This window comes from Anabrus simplex, chromosome 1, assembly GCF_040414725.1.
Source record: "Anabrus simplex isolate iqAnaSimp1 chromosome 1, ASM4041472v1, whole genome shotgun sequence".
Taxonomy (NCBI): domain Eukaryota; kingdom Metazoa; phylum Arthropoda; class Insecta; order Orthoptera; family Tettigoniidae; genus Anabrus; species Anabrus simplex.
This window is the reverse complement of record NC_090265.1, coordinates 871,055,181-871,079,494: the sequence shown is the minus strand read 5'-3', so window position 1 is coordinate 871,079,494 and position 24,314 is coordinate 871,055,181. Positions and strand designations below refer to the sequence as shown.

Below are 24,314 nucleotides of genomic sequence, written 5' to 3'. Positions count from 1 at the left end.
GTTAAGGAGAGTACAGCATAAGAAATTCAAACCTGAGTTGAAGAAAGGCGACCTTGTATTAATAAAGAAACCCGCAATTTCCAGTGTAACGAACAAAATCTTTGCGAAATTCCTGCATTTATTCGAAGGACCATTTAGGATTAACCGTTCATTCCGAAATAATGCATACGAAATTCACGACTTAGATGGAAACAGTAAAGGAGTACATAACAGTGCAAATATCAAGTTATATTTCAAGGAATAGAGAAGGGGCAAACCATCTCAGGTGATGACGAGTCAAAGAAGTACAGATTGAAGCCACTTACAGCATGAATAAACAGATTGTTCCGAAGAAAGGAGTAATAATGCAAAAGAGAACTCCTAAAGAACAGTGAAAAGTCCCATTATAAGAAGGAAGACGAATATAATAAATATATGGCAAGCCATATATTTCTTTCAACGTAGGGGAAGTTAATGTGCCGTTTCACAGTTCTTTATAAGAGCTAGAGCAACAAAGATGGAGTCTCTGCGATCATATGTCAAATAAAATACATTTAACGTCAGTACGGGCCGAATTGCAAGTCTTTTCGTCGATCAGTTACGGTAATGGCCGCGTATAGAAGGCGCAGAAAAAAATGACAGATGGACATTATTTGAAACCATTATTCAAGAAAAAAAAAAATGCTCAGCATTTATTATCTAATCTACCTTCGAGGTGTTAAGAAGACGTAAAACTCATTTTATAAGGAATTATCCAGCGGAGCTGTATACAAGGGATTGGAAACGAAGATTAATTCCCGACTACACGCTAATTTGCGGAGAGCAAGATTTAAACGACGCGGGAGATTTAATACGTGAACAAGAAGAGATAAGATATACTACACTGGAACTACGTCACGCAGTGACGCAAGCCCTTGGCGAAATTTTCCCGATACCGTTTAACATTGCAAGACACCTACGGACCAGTGATTGAATGCACTTAGGCTAATAAAAGACGGCGGAAAGAATTTTTTTTTTTTTTAAATCAGAATATACCGAACATCTGTCTTAGAGAATTTTGAACTATTTATTGGATCAACTGTACCCCAGTAAAACCTATGCAATTTGAGCAACGCAAGAGCTATAGTAATTGGAAGATGTCCGCAATGAGTCAAATATTCTATCATTGTTCTGTTCCATACGCACGAGTCTTCACCATGGGTCTGTAAGGAAGCAAGGCGATGCTGCTTGGATTCTGACGAGGCGAGACGATGTTGGCTATCCCGGATGACCAGTGATCGATGTTGAGAAGCTACGATGTACCCGACCACTTGTGGAGGAACCAGATGACGAGATCCTAGTCTCAGATGACCGGAGGAGGAAGCGCCGAGACCATCTTGAGCAAAGCTAAGTCCATTATCCAAGTCGTTTTCGTAAGTAAGAATATATCATTTCTTTTATTGCTTGTTAATATTTGTTTGAGCGAACACTGTGCGTAGATAAACATCTAGCGGAATTGATTGGAAGTAGGTATTCATCCGTATGAAACGTCAATTCCATTTGTAGGCGTGGTCACCAAGTGATTTCCCGATCGTAATGTTTTCCAGAGATATGTGAGGAGAGATCGCTAGAGTTATTATTATTATTATCAGTGATGTGTAAACAGTGAAGTTAGCATTAATACCTGCGTGTACTAAATTTAAGCAACGTCAATCGATTCGAGATCATGCATAGGATGTGTGTTATGAAGGAATGGCAGTAGACTACTCCAAGTTCACGTTAAAATTTGGCACTATGACGGTATTTTCTAGAGTAGGCATTTTAGTAACGTCACGGCACGTTAATGTGTAAGTAAAGGTAATAATTTACATGATGAAGTGATTATGTGGCTTTATATGAAATATGAGTAATAATTGACACGTCATGGATATGATATAGAGTTGTTGATGATGTATGATGGTTGTAGTTATTGTTTCTTCGAGAGAGATAGTCATAGTTGTACGTAGTAAGGTCTCGTGACTTCTATTGTCATAGTTGAGAAGGTCACTGATTTCTCGCCAATTCCACTCAATGATTCTGAAGCCTACGCACCTTTACCTAGTTCAGGACATGATCTCAAGACGTGTACTGCAGTGTTTTCTTTTATCCATATTAGGTTACCTAGAGAAGCATATATGTGCTCTGGAGAGGATTTGAGCCTTCACTGATTTACTTAGGATGATCTTGAAAACTTTCACTGAATATAATTACATTTCTGTATAAATTTCAACCTATAGACTGATCACTGGTGACCTAGATTTTCAAAGAAGAATCATTTTTCTTTTAGCTGGAGACAGTGTCATACGATTAAATAGATTTTCCATTGGTAGTATGTGTTATTATAACTCTGTATGACCAGTGTGGTGACGTTTCTTGTTACTTCGTACGCACGTAGTCTATGTCAATAAGATAAGGTCATGTTACCTTAAGTTCATGAATTAAATCTTGCGAAAATGTTACTTATAGGGCGATTACGGCTTACAATGGACGTAGCTTAGCTCATGATGTGTAACACAAGGAAATATGAGTGACTAAGAAGCAAATAAGTAGGCAGAAAGGAATGTTTAAGATGTAAACATATACGTGTGTACTTGTCAAAACAATGCAAGAAGAACTTTATAATAGCCTTATTGATAGTCTTAAAACTGCAATCAGACAATCAGTCAGTGAAAATTTAAGGAATGTAACAGTTTTTAGAGTAGGTATCAGGTGTTAATTACCAGAATCTAATGCGATTTCCAAGAATGATTGACTTAAACGACTGGAACTCCATTTCTTGACTGAACATTAGCTCAGAAATTCCATGTGCGATTCTTTATTTCTCAAAGGAATACCACTAGAAAGACTGTAAATAATAGGTAATAGGATTTTTTTTTTTTTTTCTGAGGATGCATCCTATATTCTTAATGTACTTAATCTTAATGTTTATTTTCTTGCCAAGAAGGCATCTGTAAATACCATTAACTGTGTTCAATTTAATTTATTTAGTCATCACCCAACTCGGTAGGTGAATTGAAAGAGAAAGAAAAGGTAGCTTTTTCAAGAATCTTCCCAGATGTTGCAGGTAATTTATACTGACAATTGAGGATTTCGGAGATGAATGACTTTTAAGAAAAGAAGCAATTTAAGCCGAGAAGGCATTCATTTAGGTGGAAGTCGAAAGATGTGATTTCTTTAAAAGTTGTGGAAGGACATGAATTATTAGATTGACAAAGAGTTACTCGTTACAAGAGTTTCTTCATTAGTAAAGACTTGAGATAATTTCTTGAATATTTTATTTAATATTTGAATAAATATGGAATAGTGAAACCTAAACATTCTTTCTCTGTGTTCTTAAAATAAGGATTAGTTGTAAGACCGTAGTAGTAACAAGCGACGACGATTTCCATAAGAATTAATGAGAATGGTACCTAACTAGATACGAGAAAGAGACGTCTTTCTGCGTTAGTTAGAGACTACCGTTGGTCGACCTGGACGTTTTTCTGTTACGGAACTCACACCCGTAGAACTTAGTTACCAGACTTATTGAAGTTAGAGCTAGTCCGGATCTCTTGTGTCCTTGCCTGGACGCGGGAACGGCGCAATACTATTGTTTTAAAATGTAAAGGCAGTTTCGAATTAAAAGTCTGAATTTCGGTAATGGGGCTGACATTGTACTTCGAATTACGAATTATCCGTATTTCGAATTAAACAATTTAAATAACATGCAAAACTGTATCTCATGTTTCCGGGAACGAGAGCTTCTTCGAATTATGTGGGATTTTGAATTAACCGATTTTGAATTATCGAGGTTCTACTGTACTCCAGAAACGTACGAAGAAGTCACAAGTTCCAGATATGCAGAAAATTATAAGAAGGCTATGCAAAATTAACTGACAATACTTCAAGGAAATAGAACCTAGTCACTTATGCAGCTATTCAAGAATAAGAAGGCATGGTTTTATAAATAGGTCTACAAGATTTAACACAACCCTGATGACTATTGTTTAGACATCAGAGGAGTCTCTCAAGGAACAGGAATCAACTACAATGAAACATTTAGCCCTGTCACAAAAATAGGTAATATAAACTATTTTGAGTGTTGTAGCAAACAGGAAGATTTATGCAACTCAATTTCATGTCTCTGTAACATTCCTACACATAGAGTTAGATGAAGGAGAACAAACATATTGAGCAACAGGAAGGCTTCAATGATGGAAACAACCAAGTCTGTAAACTTAAAAGAAGTCTGTATGGTTTAAAGCAAGCTAATCACTGCTGGTAAATAAAATTTGCCGATTTCCTGAAGAAAATAAAGTTTAAACAGAGTAGTAGAGATACTTGTCTATTTATAAAAGAAGAAGGAAGTGACCTTATCATCACTGTCCTATATGTTGACGATGGTCTAGTTGCATCAACAAGTAAGACATATAAATAATTTCACTGAAAGACTAACTTCAGAATTCAATGTAAAGAGCAGAACTTGGCTACTTTCTAGACTTGGAAATTCATCAAGAAGATGATGGTACAATAAGAGTAGATCAGAAGAATTATACCACAAGAATTCTCAAAATGAACAATTGTAAGTCAATCTTCACACCCATTATCAGTTCCCCACATCAGAAGGCATCAGAATTAAGGGGAGACATCTGCAATTATCCATACCACCAAACCAACAGTGCTCATATGTATTTAATGGCATCCACTTCACTTGACACAGTGTATGCAATGAAAGACATTTCTCAATCCTTGGAAATTCCATATCCTAAGGAGAATGTAAAGGTCTAAAGGATATTCTGCTATTTTAAGGTAGTTGAAGACCTTGGTATAGTTTATAAACCAGATGAAGATTGTATCCTAGAAGGACTCAGTGATGTGGGCTTAGGTGGTAACATTCAAACAGGGAGATCAACCACACGGATCATTTGCAGATTTACTGGGTGTTTTATTACATGGGTCAGCCAAAGACAACCAAATCTTTAAAACTGAGGCTAAGCTCATAGCTACCAGTGAGGCTGCATGTAAAATGGTGTGGCCCAGGCATTTCCTTGATGACCTCTCCATTCTTCAGGATACTTCAACTTTATTTGTGAACAATGAAGCTGCCACCAAATGAGCAAAGAATCCTGAGTTTCAGTGACATGCTAAGTATACAAGAATTAAACTCCTTTTTTGTAAGGGAGCCTATCCAAGAAGGGATCATCAACGTACGGTCCGTCTCTACTACAGACCATCAACTGACAGACAAGCTGACAAAGTCCATTCACAAACAAAAACTGACAATTTTTTCCTTGAAGAAATTAAACTGCCATATAAAAAAACAAACAAAAAACCCAACATTGTTCAATGTGTGCGTGCGTGCACGTGTGTGTGTTAGGATAAACACAGGCATGTTCCAGATGTGTTTATCCTGCGTGTGTACTCTTTGGCTTTTATAGCTACTCTAGCACAGTAACGTGCACTTTAATCTGTATATTGGTGTGGTATTATGCCAAGACTGACTTGTGTTTTCCCAGTGCAATGTAGTGTTGAATACTCTATTATAGAGTGTTAATGATGTATCTATTTATTATTGATTTAACTCAAAAGTATCATTAACAGCATGCATGAATCATCTATGGACGGATGTTCACTAGAATATGATCAACTTTAGGATGTAAAAATTTAAAGACATTTTAATACCACTGCTACAACAAAGACAACTATAAAATGGTTTGAATGTACACATTTTGCAGAAAGACTGGACAGAAATGGGTAAAAGAAATCATATGGTAACTTTACTTCATATACAGGTGGCTCAGCAAAATATCTCACAGGAGGTTTAGTAAGGTCTAAGAAAGATACAGAAGAAATTATCTCGTAATGCTGCTCCACCTGCTTGCTGACATTTATACAAGGGAGGGGAGAGCATGTGAACACAATGTCTTGGGGAGATCCAAATTTAAATGCTGCACCCAGTATCTTTGACTGAGGATTAGCCTGTGAACCAATCATTGCAAATACTATATCAATATGCATACTTGTGACAATACCACTGCATATGAAACTGTTCTGTTTGCCCAAGAAGCTACTAATCACTGTAGGAATATTGTCCAATAGAATTTGTACCCAGTCTCCAGTTTCTTCCACATTTGAATTACCAAATGTAGCCACATATTTATTGAACTGCTTGGCCTCTGTTACATTGTCAATAGCATCTCCCACAAGAAGATGCAGTATTTGTTTCTGTATTGCTGAACAATTCACCATGGAAGTAAAATTGTCTAAACGGAGGGGTATAAGACATAAAGATTGGATGTTTTCTCCAAACATCACTGAACGCCTTCTCTTCCAGTCACAAAGACCCCCATTCACTGTCTGAGGAATCGTTAACCAGTCTGATGGATTTTCACTTAACTCGATAGCTTCTCTGTCTGGTTCATCTTCTTCTTCTGAGATATGAAATACCTTTCGACCTGCTAACACAGGCTTACCAACAATATAACCAGGATTACCACTGCGTTTAAAAGGTCTCTTTGGCTTATCAGCCCATATGAATGATACGTGGAAATTCTGTGTCAGTTCTTTTTGGTTTGAAGGGATATCTGTTAGCCAAAAATAAACATCAATCTTCAAAATACCTTGTGTGCCATTATGATGCAACAAATATTCTATGTGCTTAACTACACCAATACATGTTTCAGTGAAATTATCCAGTGAAGGAAGTTCAATCTTGTCCACTTCCAAACAGTCATCCAAGTCTTCTGAGACAGAACAAAGGTACGGGGTCACAGGAAGACAGATGTTTAGAGGGCACTCTTGAGTCTGAAAGAATAAAAAGGTATGATCTCAGTTTTCATTGAAAAAGAAAATAAAAATAAAAAAAATAATAATGTTTTTCGTTATTAATGGATAACGACAAACAAAAGTATGCTGGTCAGTAGACACACTAAAAAGAACTCACAGAAGTCAATATTGATCCACTGACAATAATGTCTACATACAGACAAAAGATTAACATCCATAAGTTTACACCCAAGAATCCAATGGCAAGAAACTTAAAACTACACAATGCATGGACATAAGAAAGACGACAGGCCCATAGCGAAAAGATGAGGAAGTTTTGGGAAAATAAGAACAACAAGAAGGTCAAGGTGAAGAATTCCAATGCTATTTAACGTGTTACTTAAGAGGGCTAAACATATTATAGTATACGGTATACAGTGAGTTTCTCTCATCGGCTGGCTGGCAGGTGCGCCCAGCATATCTGCCTCCCGTTGACTCATCACTTCCCATTGCACAGCACAGCGACAGCACGGGAATGCCCGCACTTCGCAGTTCAGTTCTGTGCTTAGAATGTGTATTAAGTGTTGATCTGTCACTCCAACTGTTCTCGAGATGTGAAGTGTTACTTCGGGGTATGATACTCATAATGCCTCCACATGTGTACACGGTAGAGGAAAGGGTATTTATGTACAATTATTATGTGAAAACAAAGTCTTGCACGGAAGTCATTAGGCGATTTGTAACACAATTTCCAGGTGTACGCCCTCCACAAATTGAGAGGAACTGGTTCTTTATTCGATAAGAAGCGAAGTGTTAAAAAACATGTACTTAATGAGGAAAAAGTAAATAAAATCGCAGAAAGATTAGAACATATGCCTACAAAATCCCTAAGACGACTTGGACAAGAAGCTGGAGTTTTGAAGAGCTCAGCATGGCGAGCTAAGAAAATGTCAAAAACGCAGGAGGAGAACATTTCCAACATCTTCTGTCATAAGGTACAAGCTTATTTTCATAATTCTTAACTACTCATTTTCTGAATTTTGATTGTTATCTCATGTCATGTACGGATAAAGTGAGCAAAGTACTGTCCTTGTTGCTATGTCGCAGGGCGGGCAGTTATGAGTCAACGGGAGGCAGATAAGCTGGGTGCGCCTGCTGGCTAACCAATGAGAGAAACTCACTGTATATACTAGCTGTAGTACCCATCGTTGATGGGAGAATCACTTAGCATGTGTATGATGACATTTTTGTCCACCTCTTACAATGTTCCCCAGATTCTGAGGAACATAAGTGGGCATGCCTCTCTGTGTCAGCTGCTTGTCGTGATGTACTCGCTTCCATGCTCCCTGCGGCCTTTTCAATTTCCTTTTTTGTTTTTCTTTCCTTATTGCTGATCTTCCTTCCAGTATAAAAGATAGCCAAGTATCAGGTTATTACTCAAAAAATAATGACAGGTGAACTAAGCTTTAAAACATTGTCAGAACCGTCTCCATAATGACTCTACAGTCTATAGAGCTAGTTACCGGCTACTGATTTTAAACTTTGACATGGCTGCCACTAATAATTCCCTTATTTGTCACTCTATCAGAAAAAGGTATAGAATAATAAAAGTTTGCGATAAGTTACTTTTGTGGGTACCCTGTCCTGGTTACATTTATTGGATTCTATTCAATCTTATTCTAAACTGAAATACCAAGTTTCATTAATATCCACTCATCCACTTTCCCATGATGCTGTAACAGACACAGGCAAATATTAAATTGAACTCGACATAGATTACTACAATGATGTCACTATTCTTGTCAGAATACAATATTAAACAACTGGAATGATGCAGTTAAAAGCAATGCCGTCATATGAAATGCTCGATCAAATGAAAGATCAGCAGTTTCTCACTTTTTACAAACAGTACTACGCTGGTGTTCTAAGAGTGGCAAGTTCCAGAGCTGTAATGACCCAGCCACAGACAGCAGTGAACACTGCTCTGCCGTTTTCCATTAAGTATGCACACTCGTTATTCATATCAGCACCTCAGAGCAGGGATTGAATAGCTGGAATACCATGATGAACCAGTGTGTCACATATCAATAATTTTCAGAACATGTACAGTATGAACCAGAGAAATGGCATGCTAATAAATAAAGTTATCTAACTCCTCAGCTATTTCCCGCCAATATTCAGGCAGGCTGTTCTACTCGGGACGCAGCAGTAATCCCATTTATCAGAGATAAGCGGCAGCAGAAAGAGACAAGGCACATAACAACAAATAATAGTTAATGCAATATTATTGTGGATCAATTTTATGAGCTTTCGATATTGTAGGCCTTCACACTTAGTTTTCCAAAGTGATCTAATGTCATGTAAAGGGAATCCTTCTTCCTCCTTTCATTGACTCCTACTGCCTTATTCTTCAAGTGATTTTTTTCTCATTTTAATAATCATCTTCACAACATTCCTTGTCGATAGGGGCTGATGACCATGCGGTTTTTCACCTTAAGACAATCACAACAAAAAACAACCACCATTGCCAGTTAACACGACTGAAAAATATTTCCATGTTAGTTGATGCTCGGCATTGATAAGGACTAAGGAACAAAAGTCTAAATTCATTAATTTTCTCATTGTCGGTGTGGTAAAACTGTATGACATAAATGATTAGAAACTGTAGTTTCCATAACTTGTCAGCGTGAATAAAAATTTCTATAGCTTATACTGTAGTGTCTTATTTCTGGACTTCATATACCATTCAATTCTGTCCACCGATTTTCTTGTGGACTTAGCAACCAAAGTCTAAACTCATGAATACTCTGTTATCATAGCCGGTATGGTAAAACTGTAGAAGACATAAATGATCAGAAATTGTATTCTAAAAAATTTTATATTTTTGTTATGTAATATTTATTTATAGGACTGCCAACAAAAAATATACGTATATTTGAGAATTAAATTTTAGGCTTTCGCCTAAACTACCATTTCACTCAGTGTGAATAAAATTATTTATAGCTTAAAGTGTAGCACCTTATTTCCCAACTTTACATACTAGTTTTCATTAAATTCTGTTCAGCCATTTTCTCATGATGCGCAGACAGACAGACAGACAGACAGACAGACAGACAGACAGACAGACAGACAGACAGACAGACAGACAGACAGACAGACAGACAGACATGAAGGAAAATTAAAAATTGCATTTCTTCCTTACAGTGGAAACAACTGATAAAGAAATACCATTCTTTTTAAATTCTCAGCAATGTATAGACGAAACTCTTATTTTATATATAGTAGTAATAATAACAATAATGTTATTAGTTCTATGTCCCACTAACTACGTTTACGGTTTTCGGAGAAGCCGGGGTGTCAGAATCTTATTTTGCGAGAGTTTTTCTGTGCCAGTAAATCTATTGACATGAAGCTGGAGCACACCGCAATGAGGTGGGATCAAACCTGTCAACTTGGGCTGAGAAAGCCAGGGCCTCAAAGTCTAAGCCATACTCAGTCCAGCCACAAATAATATAATAGTTCAAACTACCTTCTTCCTCTCTTGAAGAAATAAAAACATCACCAAAGGAAGTTTTTTTTTTTTTTTGCTATGGGCTTTACGTCGCACCAACACAGATAGGTCTTATGGCGACGATGGGATAGGAAAGGCCTAGGAGTTGGAAGGAAGCGACCGTGGCCTTAATTAAGGTACAGCCCCAGCATTTGCCTGGTGTGAAAATGGGAAACCACGGAAAACCATTAAGGAAGTTTTTAATGTCTAAGAATACTGCCCATACATTGTGAAGCAACAACATTTTACAACTGACCATAGTAAGAACACGTTACTTACTGAATGACTCAGTGGCAGATTTTGGGAGGAAGAAGGAGAATCTGCACTCTGTAAATATCATACAATATTTATAAGATTTATTAAAACACATCCAGTTGGAGTTGGTTGTAATGTATCAGTACTAGAGATAATCCATTTCAACAGAAAGATGTCTATGAGGAAGACAGCTGTGCCTTGATGGAAACTGTTTGTCTGTCACTTCGTAACAGATAGTACTGCAATGGCTACAAGGAAGCATATGGAGCAAAAATTGATAATACTAGTTCGATCAATAACCAATAAGCAATTTTAATGAGCATATATATGGTACTGAAAAGAACAGATACAAAGAGTCTAGTACGGCAGAATCCTACTGCTATTTTTTTTTTTGCTAGCTGCTTTACGTCGCACCGACACAGATAGGTCTTATGGCGACGATGGGACAGGGAAGGGCTAGGAGTGGGAAGGAAGCGGCCGTGGCCTTAATTAAGGTACAGCCCCAGCATTTGCCTGGTGTGAAAATGGGAAACCACGGAAAACCATTTTCAGGGCTGCCGACAGTGGGGTTCGAACCTACTGTCTCCCGAATACTGGATACTGGCCGCACTTAAGTGACTGCAGCTATCGAGCTCGGTCCTACTGCTATTATATTGTTGCTGTTAATGTAAGTAAGGATTTTATAATTTGTCTAGAAGTAACTTGGGGGCAAGAAATGGAGTGAGCTTTATACTTCACAAAGATATAGATGTTTGTAGCCAGATTGAATTTATTGATGATTGAATAATTAAAATGACAGTAAACTGGAATGAAGAGATACTGTTATCATGTAATCTACGTCTACACTCTGCAAGCAAGATATTCGAATGGAGAATATCTCCCAATTAACTTGGAGGAACATACAGACTATGGAAATTTGACAGTAATGGGGGATTTTAATGCTCATGCTGGATCAAATAGACTGGGCTATGAATCCTCCTTGGGTCTTCATGGAATGGGAAATAGGGTTGCAGAGGGCAAACATATTCTAGATCTGTGTACGAGAAACAATATAGTTGTGAGTGACAACTGGTTCATGGAATGGAACTTGCACAAGATATAGATGGAGAAATAAATAAGGAACTGTTATGATTACATACTCTCCAACCAAGGTATAACCCTCCTATCCCATGGGTTACAGATATATGAGTGCATTCTGGAGAGAAATACCAGCAAATGTGTCGAACCTAAACTTGAGGAAGAATAACATGGATTTATTTAGACCAGAAAGGTCAACTCTAGACCTACAGTTTTTTCCCTATAAGAATGTGCTTTCAAGTATAAGGCGTGATCAAAAAATTTCCGTCTGAGGGCACTGCTGCAGCAAAACATGCGACGCAGCACGACTTTGATGCAGGTATATAAGCACTGGCATGTAGGCAAAGGGATTAGTGTGCCAGTTATGTCATGCCGCAGTGCATGCGTTAAATGCAGCCACATAAATTATGGCGACATTATTACCAAATGCGTCCAAACAGGACCAATGTGCTGTTATTCTGTTCTTGGCTGCCGAAGGACAAATGCCGGTGGACATCCATCAGAGAATGAAGATTGTCTGTCGAAAATCACCGTTGTGGAATGGTGCACCAAGTTCTGTGCGGGTTCGCGTTTCGACACAAGACGTCAATCGATCTGGGAGACCAGCCTGATCCATTATGGACAGCAACAAGTGGGCGGTGTATGAGGCAGACCGGCGCATAACCATTCATGCACTAGCAATGGATCTCACCTTGAAGGGTTTATAAGCCTTGCATTAGTGTTGATATTAGGTGTTTAACATATAAGTGGTGGATGTGTTGAGCCACAAATTATATTTAGTAGCTAAGGTATGCTACTAGCCACTTACTGAGATGCTCAAAGGGGACATTCACAATCTGAATAACGAGTAAGTAACATATCAAAAGACATATCTACGTAATAGTGGAAAAAGCTTTTAATGTATTATTTTAATTTTCTTTTTAACTGTGACTGTGTTTTCATTCTAATGTACTGTTTACCTTCAAGACTTTATTCCTAACAAGGATAAATTAACCCCATTTAACTTCAGATGTATATGTAAACAACTACAATTCAACTACGACTCACATGTGCTCATTAGTGTATTATATAAACAAGACTTAGACATGCCAATTTCAGTGTATTATTGGTGATTGTATTGCATGTAACATTATATTTTTTTCCATCTTGTGGTTAAGGCTGAAGATGACTCAAATAACAGGGTCAAAACTACTCCCAAAATTTAATAAAGATAATTAGACTTTATTTAACTGGTACTGAATAGGTGGACCTCCCTTCCCCTTCTTTGTTAGTGATCATTCGTCAATATGGATCAAAATGAAATGTATTACTTAAGAATAGAGCTGACATATGAAGAATTTAATGGTTAATGATTACTCGGTGCATACAGTTACTGTAAAACCAATAAATCAAACTTACCTAATCAATCAAATACAATGTTACAGAAGTATTCTTTGACAACATCACAGGTAGGCAAATTAATTCTTCTTGGAACTATTTCTTGCGTAATGCAGTATAGAGTTTGCTCAAGGCAATTCAAATGAACAGTCAGAAGCCATGATTTTCAGCATCAACTTGTTAACAGGGAGAATGTGAAACACTCTAAACTTATATGTACTCAAGGTAACAGAAAATTCAAAAATAATCATGCTGACCAAGTTGAAAACACACCTGATTTAAAACATTTATTACCTCTATGTCACATACCATTACACTCAAGTACTTTCATCAATGAACCTTAATAAAAAAAATTAGAAAATAATTCTCTTCAAAACTACAAGACTACAACAACAAATTTCATACCACTTACCTCGAGAAGTAAAGTACTGTTCAACATATGAGGCATGGCTACAATAGTAATATTTTCATAATAGGAGGCTGCACTCAGAGCACCATTAACACCACAGTCTAAGTCAATCTGACTGCAGGAGCCTGACCAGTTGTGCAAGTACCGAATGGAACTAGATGTCTGGCAAATTGATGAAGTTAACTTTGCAGGAACACCTGATAATTGAAAATAACATCTAAATTTTTAAAGAGGAACTGCTAAAACAAACATGCAGAACAGTATGCCCCCATAGGTATATTTGCATACATGTTTTTTATATCAAATGAGTGAATGGTACAATTGGGTTTTCATTCTATTTGTCCAATAATACTACAGAATTCTTAATTTTTAACCGATGTGTATGCTAAAAAATGGTAGTGTTTCTTTCAAGTTTTTTGAATAAATTGTGATATTTTTTAGGTTGGACTGTTCTTAAAGTTTATTATTGGTCTAATTGGGACCCCATTTTTATGAATTTTAGGCATAGGCCTAACCTAGGAAAGCCTCGTGTTCATAATAGTTAAATTGGCTATTTCTTGTCCAGTAAGGGGAAAACGAGTATTTTTCAAGGTATGTGTAAGGTTCCTTTGTATTTTGTTAGTGGGGTCTTTGTTCTTTTTAGTGAAGTTATTCTCTGTGAAGAATGGTTCAGTTTTATTGATATAATCATTTTTTGTTAGAATAACTGTAGTGTTCCCTTTATTGCCAATTTACTGCCAACAACCATATTATACGCCGGTCTCACGTACGCATTGCACAGCTCACTCCATTTGTTTACATTCCCCCTCACCTCCCACGCTCCCCTCTGCCGATAACATTGCTCACACTCGCACAAGGACGAACATGTTAATGACTCAGTGTCAACTTAGCCAACGTACAAACATGATATGACGTAAATACAGAGCTGTTGTGAGTTTTGTCTTGTTTTTCTGTATTTTTATCCACATGGTGCTTCTGCTAAATCTTGCTTCCCTAGTTTTAACATTTTTCAAATGCCTTCTAGATTTCATTTCACACAACATGACTGGACGACAGATGATTCCTACTCAATAGTTTGGCTGGCAATGAATCATTTTGATCCACATTTGTGAATTTGTAATATTTAAAAAGTTTCTATATTAAAGTGGAATAGCAATTTTACTGAACCAACTGACATTATTTTGCATGAAACTAATTTGAAGGACAGAAGAAACTTTTAATTACATCTTCGCCATTTTACATAGAACTGTTCTAACTTCATTGCATCTAGCGACTTCTTCATCTGATGATGATTCAATATACACTTTTTAACTTGAAAATTCCATGTATCATATGAGTGGAATTTTATTCATGTTTTGTAATTATTAGTAAATTGATTTTAGGTTAATTCTAGACAGCTGAAGATGGCCTAATGTGGCCGAAACATGTTCTGTAATTTTAATAAGATGCTTTTACAACTTTGAAACTGTAAATAAACTTATAAGTATTGACTAGGTGGAACCATTATACTAATTTTTCAATTTCCTTTATCTTTCATTTCTCTTAAGAATTCAAAGATATCTCTATAGACAGAGGACATAACTAACCAGCCTACCAATATATCCATTGGGTAGGTGCTACTGTTGGTAATCGTTTTTGCATTACTTTTTCAGGGGCAGTGGCACTTTTAGGGCATGATGAAAAAAACCTGCTAATGAAGACTAAGTCTGAAAAAATACTTTGCATTTGTTTATGTGGTTAACAGATTGCTGTAATAGGTTGATTCATCCATATAGTATGAAAGATAATCATAAGGGTAAAGATAGTGTCTGAGTCTATGACCATAGTAGTACACAAATATAGTCTGGTCATATTCATCCCTGACTAACTTCTGCAACCCACTGTGCTGTTCTGCCATCAAATGTCTTTGCTACTAACTTTCCACCACACTGAAATTCTTGTAACACTCCAAAGAGATGTTTAGAGAGATAAACAGCAGAACATCACCGAATCTCAAAAATCTCTCTTGAATTTTGCCTTCGGGACTAACATATCTAAATACATATCTAAGCTCTGTTAGAAAAGCCTCTACTTTCATCCAACATAACGGAAATAGTTTGCTTTCATAAAAGTAGGTATGACTTCAATAATATCATTTGGTATGTCAGATGAAAGTCCTGAGAAAACTGTAGATATTTCTAAGTGGTGCCAAAATATGTAATCTTTCTTAGCAATTAACACTAGTAACTCCCTGTAATTACCTATGTAAGCATATTCTTCAGTTTCTCGATGACCTCTGAAAGGTAATCCTTGCTTTAAAAGAAAATACACAGTACCTATTAAAGTGCTGATAATATATCTGTTATTTTTTATTATCTCATTATGCTGGTCAATTTTCTTTCTGTAAGCTGTACTCAAACAGAATTCTATTCTGGACCTTCCGAACTAAATCATTTCAGCAACAGCATTAATGAGTGCTTGACACACCTCATGGCATCTGTTTCAAACTCTGAAACTATCTAAATTATCAACACTGTCTTTATTCCAAGTCCAAGCATTCTTTTCTGAGGAAAATAGAATACATGGCCAACAGTAGAGCTTATTCATTTTTGCACAAGCACATAACCAATCCTGAACTATGAACCATGAGTCGTGAAAATACTGTACTGTTCTTTTTGATTCCTTGACTAAATTTTTAAAAGAAGGCATGGCATTTATGATTTTTCTTTTCATCAAAAGTTCTTAACGAAAATGGCATGTTCATTAAGCTTTATACCATACATGAACATTCTGGGCCCGCCAACTCATTTATTTTTGAGGTGGAAGCGACAGCACTCATTTTAATGTTTAATACGTTGTGCAGTCCTATAGGCTATCCTTACCTAAGTTAAATATAAATTCACACTTAAGCGAGAAAAGTCACATCGTATTATAATAGAAAACATTAACACAATATTATAAAAATGCACTGTTAAGCGCAACAGAAATAATGGACAGAACTGCTCAGCACCGACTTTATAAGATTTCGTTTCCACTTTCCATTGTGGTAATACGACTGGAGAATGTAGTAGGATACATCTCAGAGAAGAGATTCAAAGGGTAACCACTGCACGGAGTTGGTAACAGCCTCTCGCTCAGCTTTAATGGTGGCGATCTACTGCAATAGAGTTCTCACCACACGCCCGGTCAAAGAAACAAAAATATTAATATTAAAGAATATTCGATTTTTTAAATTTTCAAACTGTTACCAGTGGTAACAGTGGATACTAGCATGCTTCACCACTGGTAGTTTCTTGAATCCACTGATATCTGATTCTCAAGTGCTGTTTTACTGTTACAGCCTTGACACACAATGTGATCCTAACTATTTCCTGCCTTTAAGGATTCTGGAATGGAGTACTAGTTTATCATCATCATCTAGGTATTCTGCCTTATGGCAGGTCTTGTCATGGGATGAACCGCTTCCACTGTTGCCTGTCCTGCGCAAAGTTTTTCATGTCCGAATATTTATTTCCTTGGATATTGTCCAACATTATTGATACTTTTTCCTTCCTCTTCCTCGTTTGCCTTTCACCATTCCTTCTATTCCTTCTTTCAGTAAACAGTCCTACCAGTTTATAATGAACTCCAAGTCGTACCCAGTCCTGACAAGTTTCTTATCCACATTTATCCACTTCAGATCCTGAAGTTACATCATTTACATTCAAAGTTATGACAGCCAAGTAATACTCTATCATTAGCTAAACAAATACTCACCAAAAGGTACTAAAGTGCCATTGACTAAACTCCAAATCAAATTATCGGCTTTATAAACGGATGGCTTGAAAGTAACCTGAGCGATAGCTTGTGAAGGCCACCGGTAAAACTGACGTCTTTCATACAGCTTATTAAATTCCTTTATGTTGGTTATAACCTGAAAATCAAAATCATACATTAAATTTCTTAACCATTCGATTAACTAGAATATGTAAAAAAATGCATCATAGAAATAAAGTATCACAAATATGCACTAGGGAGTAAGAGAATAAAGGAACTATTAATAAAATGATACAATTATTAATGTGAAAGGAAGAATGTGAAAAAATATTCATAAAAGAATATTTGGGACTGCTGAATCGGTAGTGGAATGGCAGTGTGTTTGAGAAAATGGACGAGTACCTACTTCAAATATATATAAGTGACCGGCCCCAGATTCGCACAGGAGCAATTGTGAATTTATGGTGAAAGGCCTTATGTGATAAATTTCCTACTTCTTTGAAATTATTTAAGAAAAGACTAAGTAAACAACTGATAAGGAATCTGCCACTTGGGCAACTCCTCTAAATGCGGATCAGAAGTGAATGATTGATAGATAAACTGGAGTTTCCTTGTAGACAGCATTAGTTGTTTTCCCCCTGATGTAAGTATGTAACTCAGTGTAATGTCTTTCCAAGGCCCTTCTGAATGCCTACCTGTTAGCTTGCTCCTTTTGTCCCATGTGATATTTTAATTCTTTCTCTAACACAATGCTAGTGGCTTTATGTTGCACCGAAACAGATAGGTTTTATGGCAACGATGGGATAGGAAAGGCCTAGGAGTGGCCATAATTAAGGTACAGCCCCAGCATTTGCCTGGTGTAAAATGGGAAACCACAGAAAACCATCTTCAGGGCTACCGACAGTGGGATTCAAACGCATTATCTCCCGGATGCAAGCTCACAGCCGCACGCCGCTAACCGCACGGCCAACTCGTGCGGTCTCTAACACAATGAAAACTCCTAAATCATTCATGCAAATCATCAAGAAAGAGCTCAGATGGTTGTTTTTTCTTAGCTAACATTGCCATACCTGACTCCCTTTTATTACAGATGAAAATGAATGTTTCATGCACCTAAATCTCCTGCAATAAAAGCTCTATACAATGGTGAAAACTGCATCAAAATCTGTTTGGTGGTTCTTAAGATTAGCTTGAAAAAACACACACACACACACACACACACACACACACACACACACACACACACACACACACACACACACACACACACACACACACACACACACACACACACACACACACACACACACACACACACACACACACACACACACACACACACACACACACACACACACACACACACACACACACACACACACACACACACACACACACACACACACACACACACACACACACACACACACACACACACACACACACACACACACACCCCCCCCCTACAAAGGACTTCATTTTATAATAAATAGAGATATTTAAAACAGCAAGACTTAGTTATAAGTAAAAACATATTATATCTATGCCCTTGTTTACAAGACTTACTTTACTACTGTCAGATTTTTTATAAGTAGACAGAATAAGTAGACGGAATAAGTAGATATTTTCTTGGCACATAAGTCTTGCTGAATCCATTCGTACCGTAACTATGCATGTTTGATATCACTCAATACAATACCTACAGTATATCTTGGAGCTTACTCTGAGAATGTTGCAAACCAAGTCTCATTACCGTTTTCCAGATGTACTCAAAGCTTCTATTGCCATTCACATCAGAATTCATACAACTCCCAGGCACATCACATCACATGATCCCACCATAAGCAATGACTCGACATGTCAAGGCATTCCATAATATTCCAAAATGACAGCTGATATAATTATAACATAAATATATTAATGTGATTATAAACTGTACAGCCTTTCGGCATTCAATATGCAAGTCACTGTGAATCATGTGAATCTTCATATTTCCTCTACCAGAGCTTAGTGGTCGCTTGTAGTTTCTCAACTCTTGCCTAGAAATCATTCCATCAGACAGAACTACTCCACCAGGCAATCTCAACTTTTATTTAAACTGTCAATGTACCGACACAGGAAACTACCTCACTCCTCATTTCCCTCAAAAACCTCTTCAGAACAGTAGTTAGTGGGATGTAAAAAGCAATAACATTATTATTAAAAGCCTGTTAAGACAGACACCTACCAAGGACTTTATTTTATAATATGTATAAATATTTATTGTAAACAATGTAAACAGCAAGGCTTAGTTATAAGTCAAAGTGTATGATATATATGTCCTTGCTTACAAGACTTCCCTTACTTCTGTCAGATTTCTTATAAGTTGATAGTTTCTTGGCAAATCCATTCACACTATAACCATGCATGTTTGATGCCATTAAATACAATGCCTACAGTTCATCTTGGAGTTTGGAGTACTACAATTAATTTTTCTTTTCACAATTTTGCTTTACGTTGCACTGACACACATAGGTCTCATGGCGACAATGGGATAGGAAAGGGCTAGGAATGGGAAGGATGCGGCTGTGGCCTTAATTAAGGGATAGTCCCAGCATTTGCCTGGTGTGAAAATGGGAAATCACGGAAAACCATCTTCAGGGCTGCCGATAGTGGGGTTCGAACCCACTATCTCTCAGGTCTAACTGCACGGCCAACTTGCCCGGTACAATTAATTAATTTCTACATCTGCCTTTGTTTCTCTTTCTATCCAGTAAGACTTCATTTGTCTTTTGCCTACACCTGATCCAACCTCAATGCTGGTATCAGACAAGGTTTCATTCAACGTATTTATTTCTAAATACCCAATATCCCTTGTCACTAACCAATGGCCGTAGCCGTGTTGAAACACTGGATCCCGTGAGATTTCCGAAGTTAAGCAACATTGAGCGTGGTCAGGAGTTGGATGCGTTACCACGCGCTGTTGGTGGGGGGTAAGGGAATGGAGGAGCGGAAAGGAACTGCCCACCCTACCGCACGTAAACTCCGGCTCAGGAACACATCTGCGGAGGTTTGGACCTGCCTCCGGACAGAATAACCCTTACCTTACCTACCTTGTCACTGATTCTATCATTTGTTGCAGAAATCATTCTCTTAATTTTCATACCTCCAACTTTGTGGCCCGTAATCCTGTCATTTTGTTTTCCAAAATAACGACACCAGCTGACAAACAAAATATCCTTAAAATTCTCAAATAATCTGCAATGTCAAAACCTTGCAGGATACTTGACGATACCACTGTCCTCTGTTGGCCTAAGGTGGAAACTTATGGAACTGTTCCCATCCCTTGGTCTTGCTTAGCCCACCTCCTCTATAAATTCAGTCCTTCAGCCATATTTGCCAATTTTCCTAACTTAATGATGTCTAACTGGATGGTATTTGAAACTGGTTTTCCAGTTTTCACACTTGTGCCAGTTCATTCACATCTACAGTATGGAAAAATAATGTGGGGGAATTCCACAGGGACTCAGAATGTCTTTATATAGCAAAAGAAAGCAATCGGATGCATACAGGGAATTTCAGACAAGCAATCATGTAGGGCCATGTTCCAAAAACTGGGAATAATGATTCTTCCCTCGATATATGCTTACCAATGCATAATGGACATTAAAGAAAACCTGATTAATTACCCATTAAGGAAGGAGTTACATCAGCATAATACAAGAAGAAGGAAAGATACAGACACTCCTCATGTTAGATTAAAGAAAATGCAAAAATATCATAACTACATAGGAATGATATTCTTCAATCAATCAATCAATCAATACTGATCTGCATTTAGGGCAGTCGCCCAGGTGGCAGATTCCCTATCTGTTGCTTTCCTAGCCTTTTCCGAAATGATTTCAAAGAAATTGGAAATTTATTGAACATCTCCCTTGGTAAGTTATTCCAATCCCTAACTCCCCTTCCTATAAATGAATATTTGCCCCAGTTTGTCCTCTTGAATTCCAACTTTATCTTCATATTGTGATCTTTCCTACTTTTATAGACGCCATTCAAACCTATTCGTCTACTAATGTCATTCCACGCCATCTCTCCGCTGACAGCTCGGAACATACCACTTAGTCGAGCAGCTCTTCTTCTTTCTCTCAATTCTTCCCAACCCAAACATTGCAACATTTTTGTAACGCTACTCTTTTGTCGGAAATCACCCAGAACAAATCGAGCTGCTTTTCTTTGGATTTTTTCCAGTTCTTGAATCAGGTAATCCTGGTGAGGGTCCCATACACTGGAACCATACTCTAGTTGGGGTCTTACCAGAGACTTATATGCACTCTCCTTTACATCCTTACTACAACCCCTAAACACCCTCATAGCCATGTGCAGAGATCGGTACCCTTTATTTACAATCCCATTTATGTGATTACCCCAGTGAAGATCTTTCCTTATATTAACACCTAGATACTTACAATGATCCCCAAAAGGAACTTTCACCCCATCAACGCAGTAATTAAAACTGAGAGGACTTTTCCTATTTGTAAAACTCACAACCTGACTTTTAGCCCCATTTATCAACATACCATTGCCTGCTGTCCATCTCACAATATTTTCGAGGTCACGTTGCAGTTGCTCACAATCTTGTAACTTATTTATCACTCTATAGAGAATAACATCATCCGCAAAAAGCCTTAGCTCCGATTCCACTCCTTTACTCATATCATTTATATATATAAGAAAACATAAAGGTCCGATAACACTGCCCTGAGGAACTCCCCTCTCAACTATTACAGGGTCAGACAAAGCTTCACCTACTCTAACTCTCTGAGATCTATTTTCTAGAAATATAGCAACCCATTCAGTCACTCTTTTGTCTAGTCCAATTGCACTCATTTTTGCCAGTAGTCTCCCATGATCCACCCTATCAAATGCTTTAGACATGTCAATCGCGATACAGTCCATTTGACCTCCAGAATCCAAGATATCTGCTATATCTTGCTGGAATCCTACAAGTTGAGCTTCAGTGGAATAACCTTTCCTAAAACCGAATTGCCTTCTATCGAACCAGTTATTAATTTCACAAACATGTCTAATATAATCAGAAAGAATGCCTTCCCAAAGCTTACATACAATGCATGTCAAACTTACTGGCCTGTAATTTTCAGCTTTATGTCTATCACCTTTCCTTTATACACAGGGGCTACTATAGCAACTCTCCATTCATCTGGTATAGCTCCTTCGGCCAAACAATAATCAAATAAGTACCTCAGATATGGTACTATATCCCAACCCATTGTCTTTAGTATATCCCCAGAAATCTGATCAATTCCAGCCGCTTTTCTAGTTTTAAACTTTTGTATCTTATTGTAAATGTCATTGTTATCATACGTAAATTTTATTACTTCTTTGGCCTTAGTCTCTTCCTCTATCTCGACATTATCCTTGTAACCAACAATCTTTACATACTGCTGACTGAATACTTCTGCCTTTTGAAGATCCTCACATACACACTCCCCTTGTTCATTAATTATTCCTGGAATGTCCTTCTTGGAACCTGTTTCTGCCTTAAAATACCTATACATACCCTTCCATTTTTCACTAAAATTTGTATGACTGCCAATTATGCTTGCCATCATGTTATCCTTAGCTGCCTTCTTTGCTAGATTCAATTTTCTAGTAAGTTCCTTCAATTTCTCCTTACTTCCACAGCCATTTCTAACTCTATTTCTTTCCAGTCTGCACCTCCTTCTTAGTCTCTTTATTTCTCTATTATAATAAGGTGGGTCTTTACCATTCCTTACTACCCTTAAAGGTACAAACCTGTTTTCGCATTCCTCAACAATTTCTTTAAACCCATCCCAGAGTCTGTTTACATTTTTATTTACCGTTTTCCACCGATCATAGTTACTTTTTAGAAACTGCCTCATACCTGCTTTATCAGCCATATGGTACTGCCTAACAGTCCTACTTTTAAGACCTTCCTTTCTATCACATTTATTTTTAACTACCACAAAAACAGCTTCATGATCACTAATACCATCTATTACTTCAGTTTCCCTATAGAGCTCATCTGGTTTTATCAGCACCATATCCAAAATATTTTTCCCTCTGGTTGGTTCCATCACTTTCTGAATCAGCTGTCCTTCCCATATTAAATTATTTGCCATTTGTTGGTCATGCTTCCTGTCGTTCGCATTTCCTTCCCAATTGACATCTGGCAAATTCAGATCTCCCGCTACAATCACATTTCTTTCCATGTCGTTTCCCACATAGCTGACTATCCTATCAAATAATTCCGAATCCGCATCAGTGCTACCCTTTCCCGATCTGTACACTCCAAATATATCAAGTTGCCTATTATCTTTAGAAATGAGCCTTACACCTAGAATTTCATGTGTCTCATCTTTAACTTTTTCGTAGCTTACAAATTCTTCTTTCACCAGAATGAAAACTCCCCCTCCCACCTTTCCTATCCTATCTCTACGATACACACTCCAGTGCCGTGAGAAAATTTCTGCATCCATTATATCATTTCTCAGCCATGATTCAACTCCTATTACAATATCTGGTAAATATATATCTATTAAATTACTTAATTCTATTCCTTTCTTTACAATACTTCTACAGTTCAACACTAACAATTTTATGTCATCCCTACTTGATTTCCAGTTCCCTGTTCCCTTATCACCGCTCCCTAGGCCATCCCGTTTCCCTGAATGTACCTCCCTATTACCCTTCCAAACAAATTTCCTAACTTATACGTACCACTGCGGTTTAAATGAAGGCCATCCGAGCGCAGATCCCTTTCTCCTACCCACCCATTAGGATCTAGAAATTTCACTCCCAGTTTCCCACATACCCACTCCATAGTCTCATTTAAATCCCCAATCACCCTCCAGTCAGTATCCCTCCTACACAGTATTCCACTAATAACAATCTCCGCTTTCTTAAACTTCACCCGTGCTGCATTTACCAGATCCCACACATCTCCAACTATGTTGGTACTTATATCAGCTTGCCTTACGTTGTTGGTACCAACGTGAAACACTACCACCTTCTCCTTCCCCTCCTCCCTCTCTTCTACTTTCCTCAACATCTGCCTCAACCTAATTCCTGGATAACATTCTACCCTGGTTCCCTTTCCTCCACACACTTTCCCCACGTGTCTAACGATGGAATCCCCCATGACCACAG

The 24,314-nt window shown here is 37.6% G+C and overlaps 1 protein-coding gene across 1 annotated transcript in view; it reads right to left on the bottom strand.

Moving 5' to 3' along the window:
- Nucleotides 1-3,630: 3,630 nt before the first annotated feature.
- tctn (tectonic) overlaps nt 3,631-24,314 on the bottom strand; it is a 38,491-nt gene continuing 17,807 nt past the window's right edge. The window contains exons 3-5 of the mRNA XM_067136505.2: nt 17,145-17,301; nt 13,413-13,606; nt 3,631-6,780 (exon numbers count right to left, since the gene is read on the bottom strand). Of these exons, the coding sequence (XP_066992606.2) occupies nt 5,641-6,780; nt 13,413-13,606; nt 17,145-17,301 (1,491 nt within the window). The 3' untranslated portion in view covers nt 3,631-5,640. The remainder of the gene's footprint in view (nt 6,781-13,412; nt 13,607-17,144; nt 17,302-24,314) is intronic.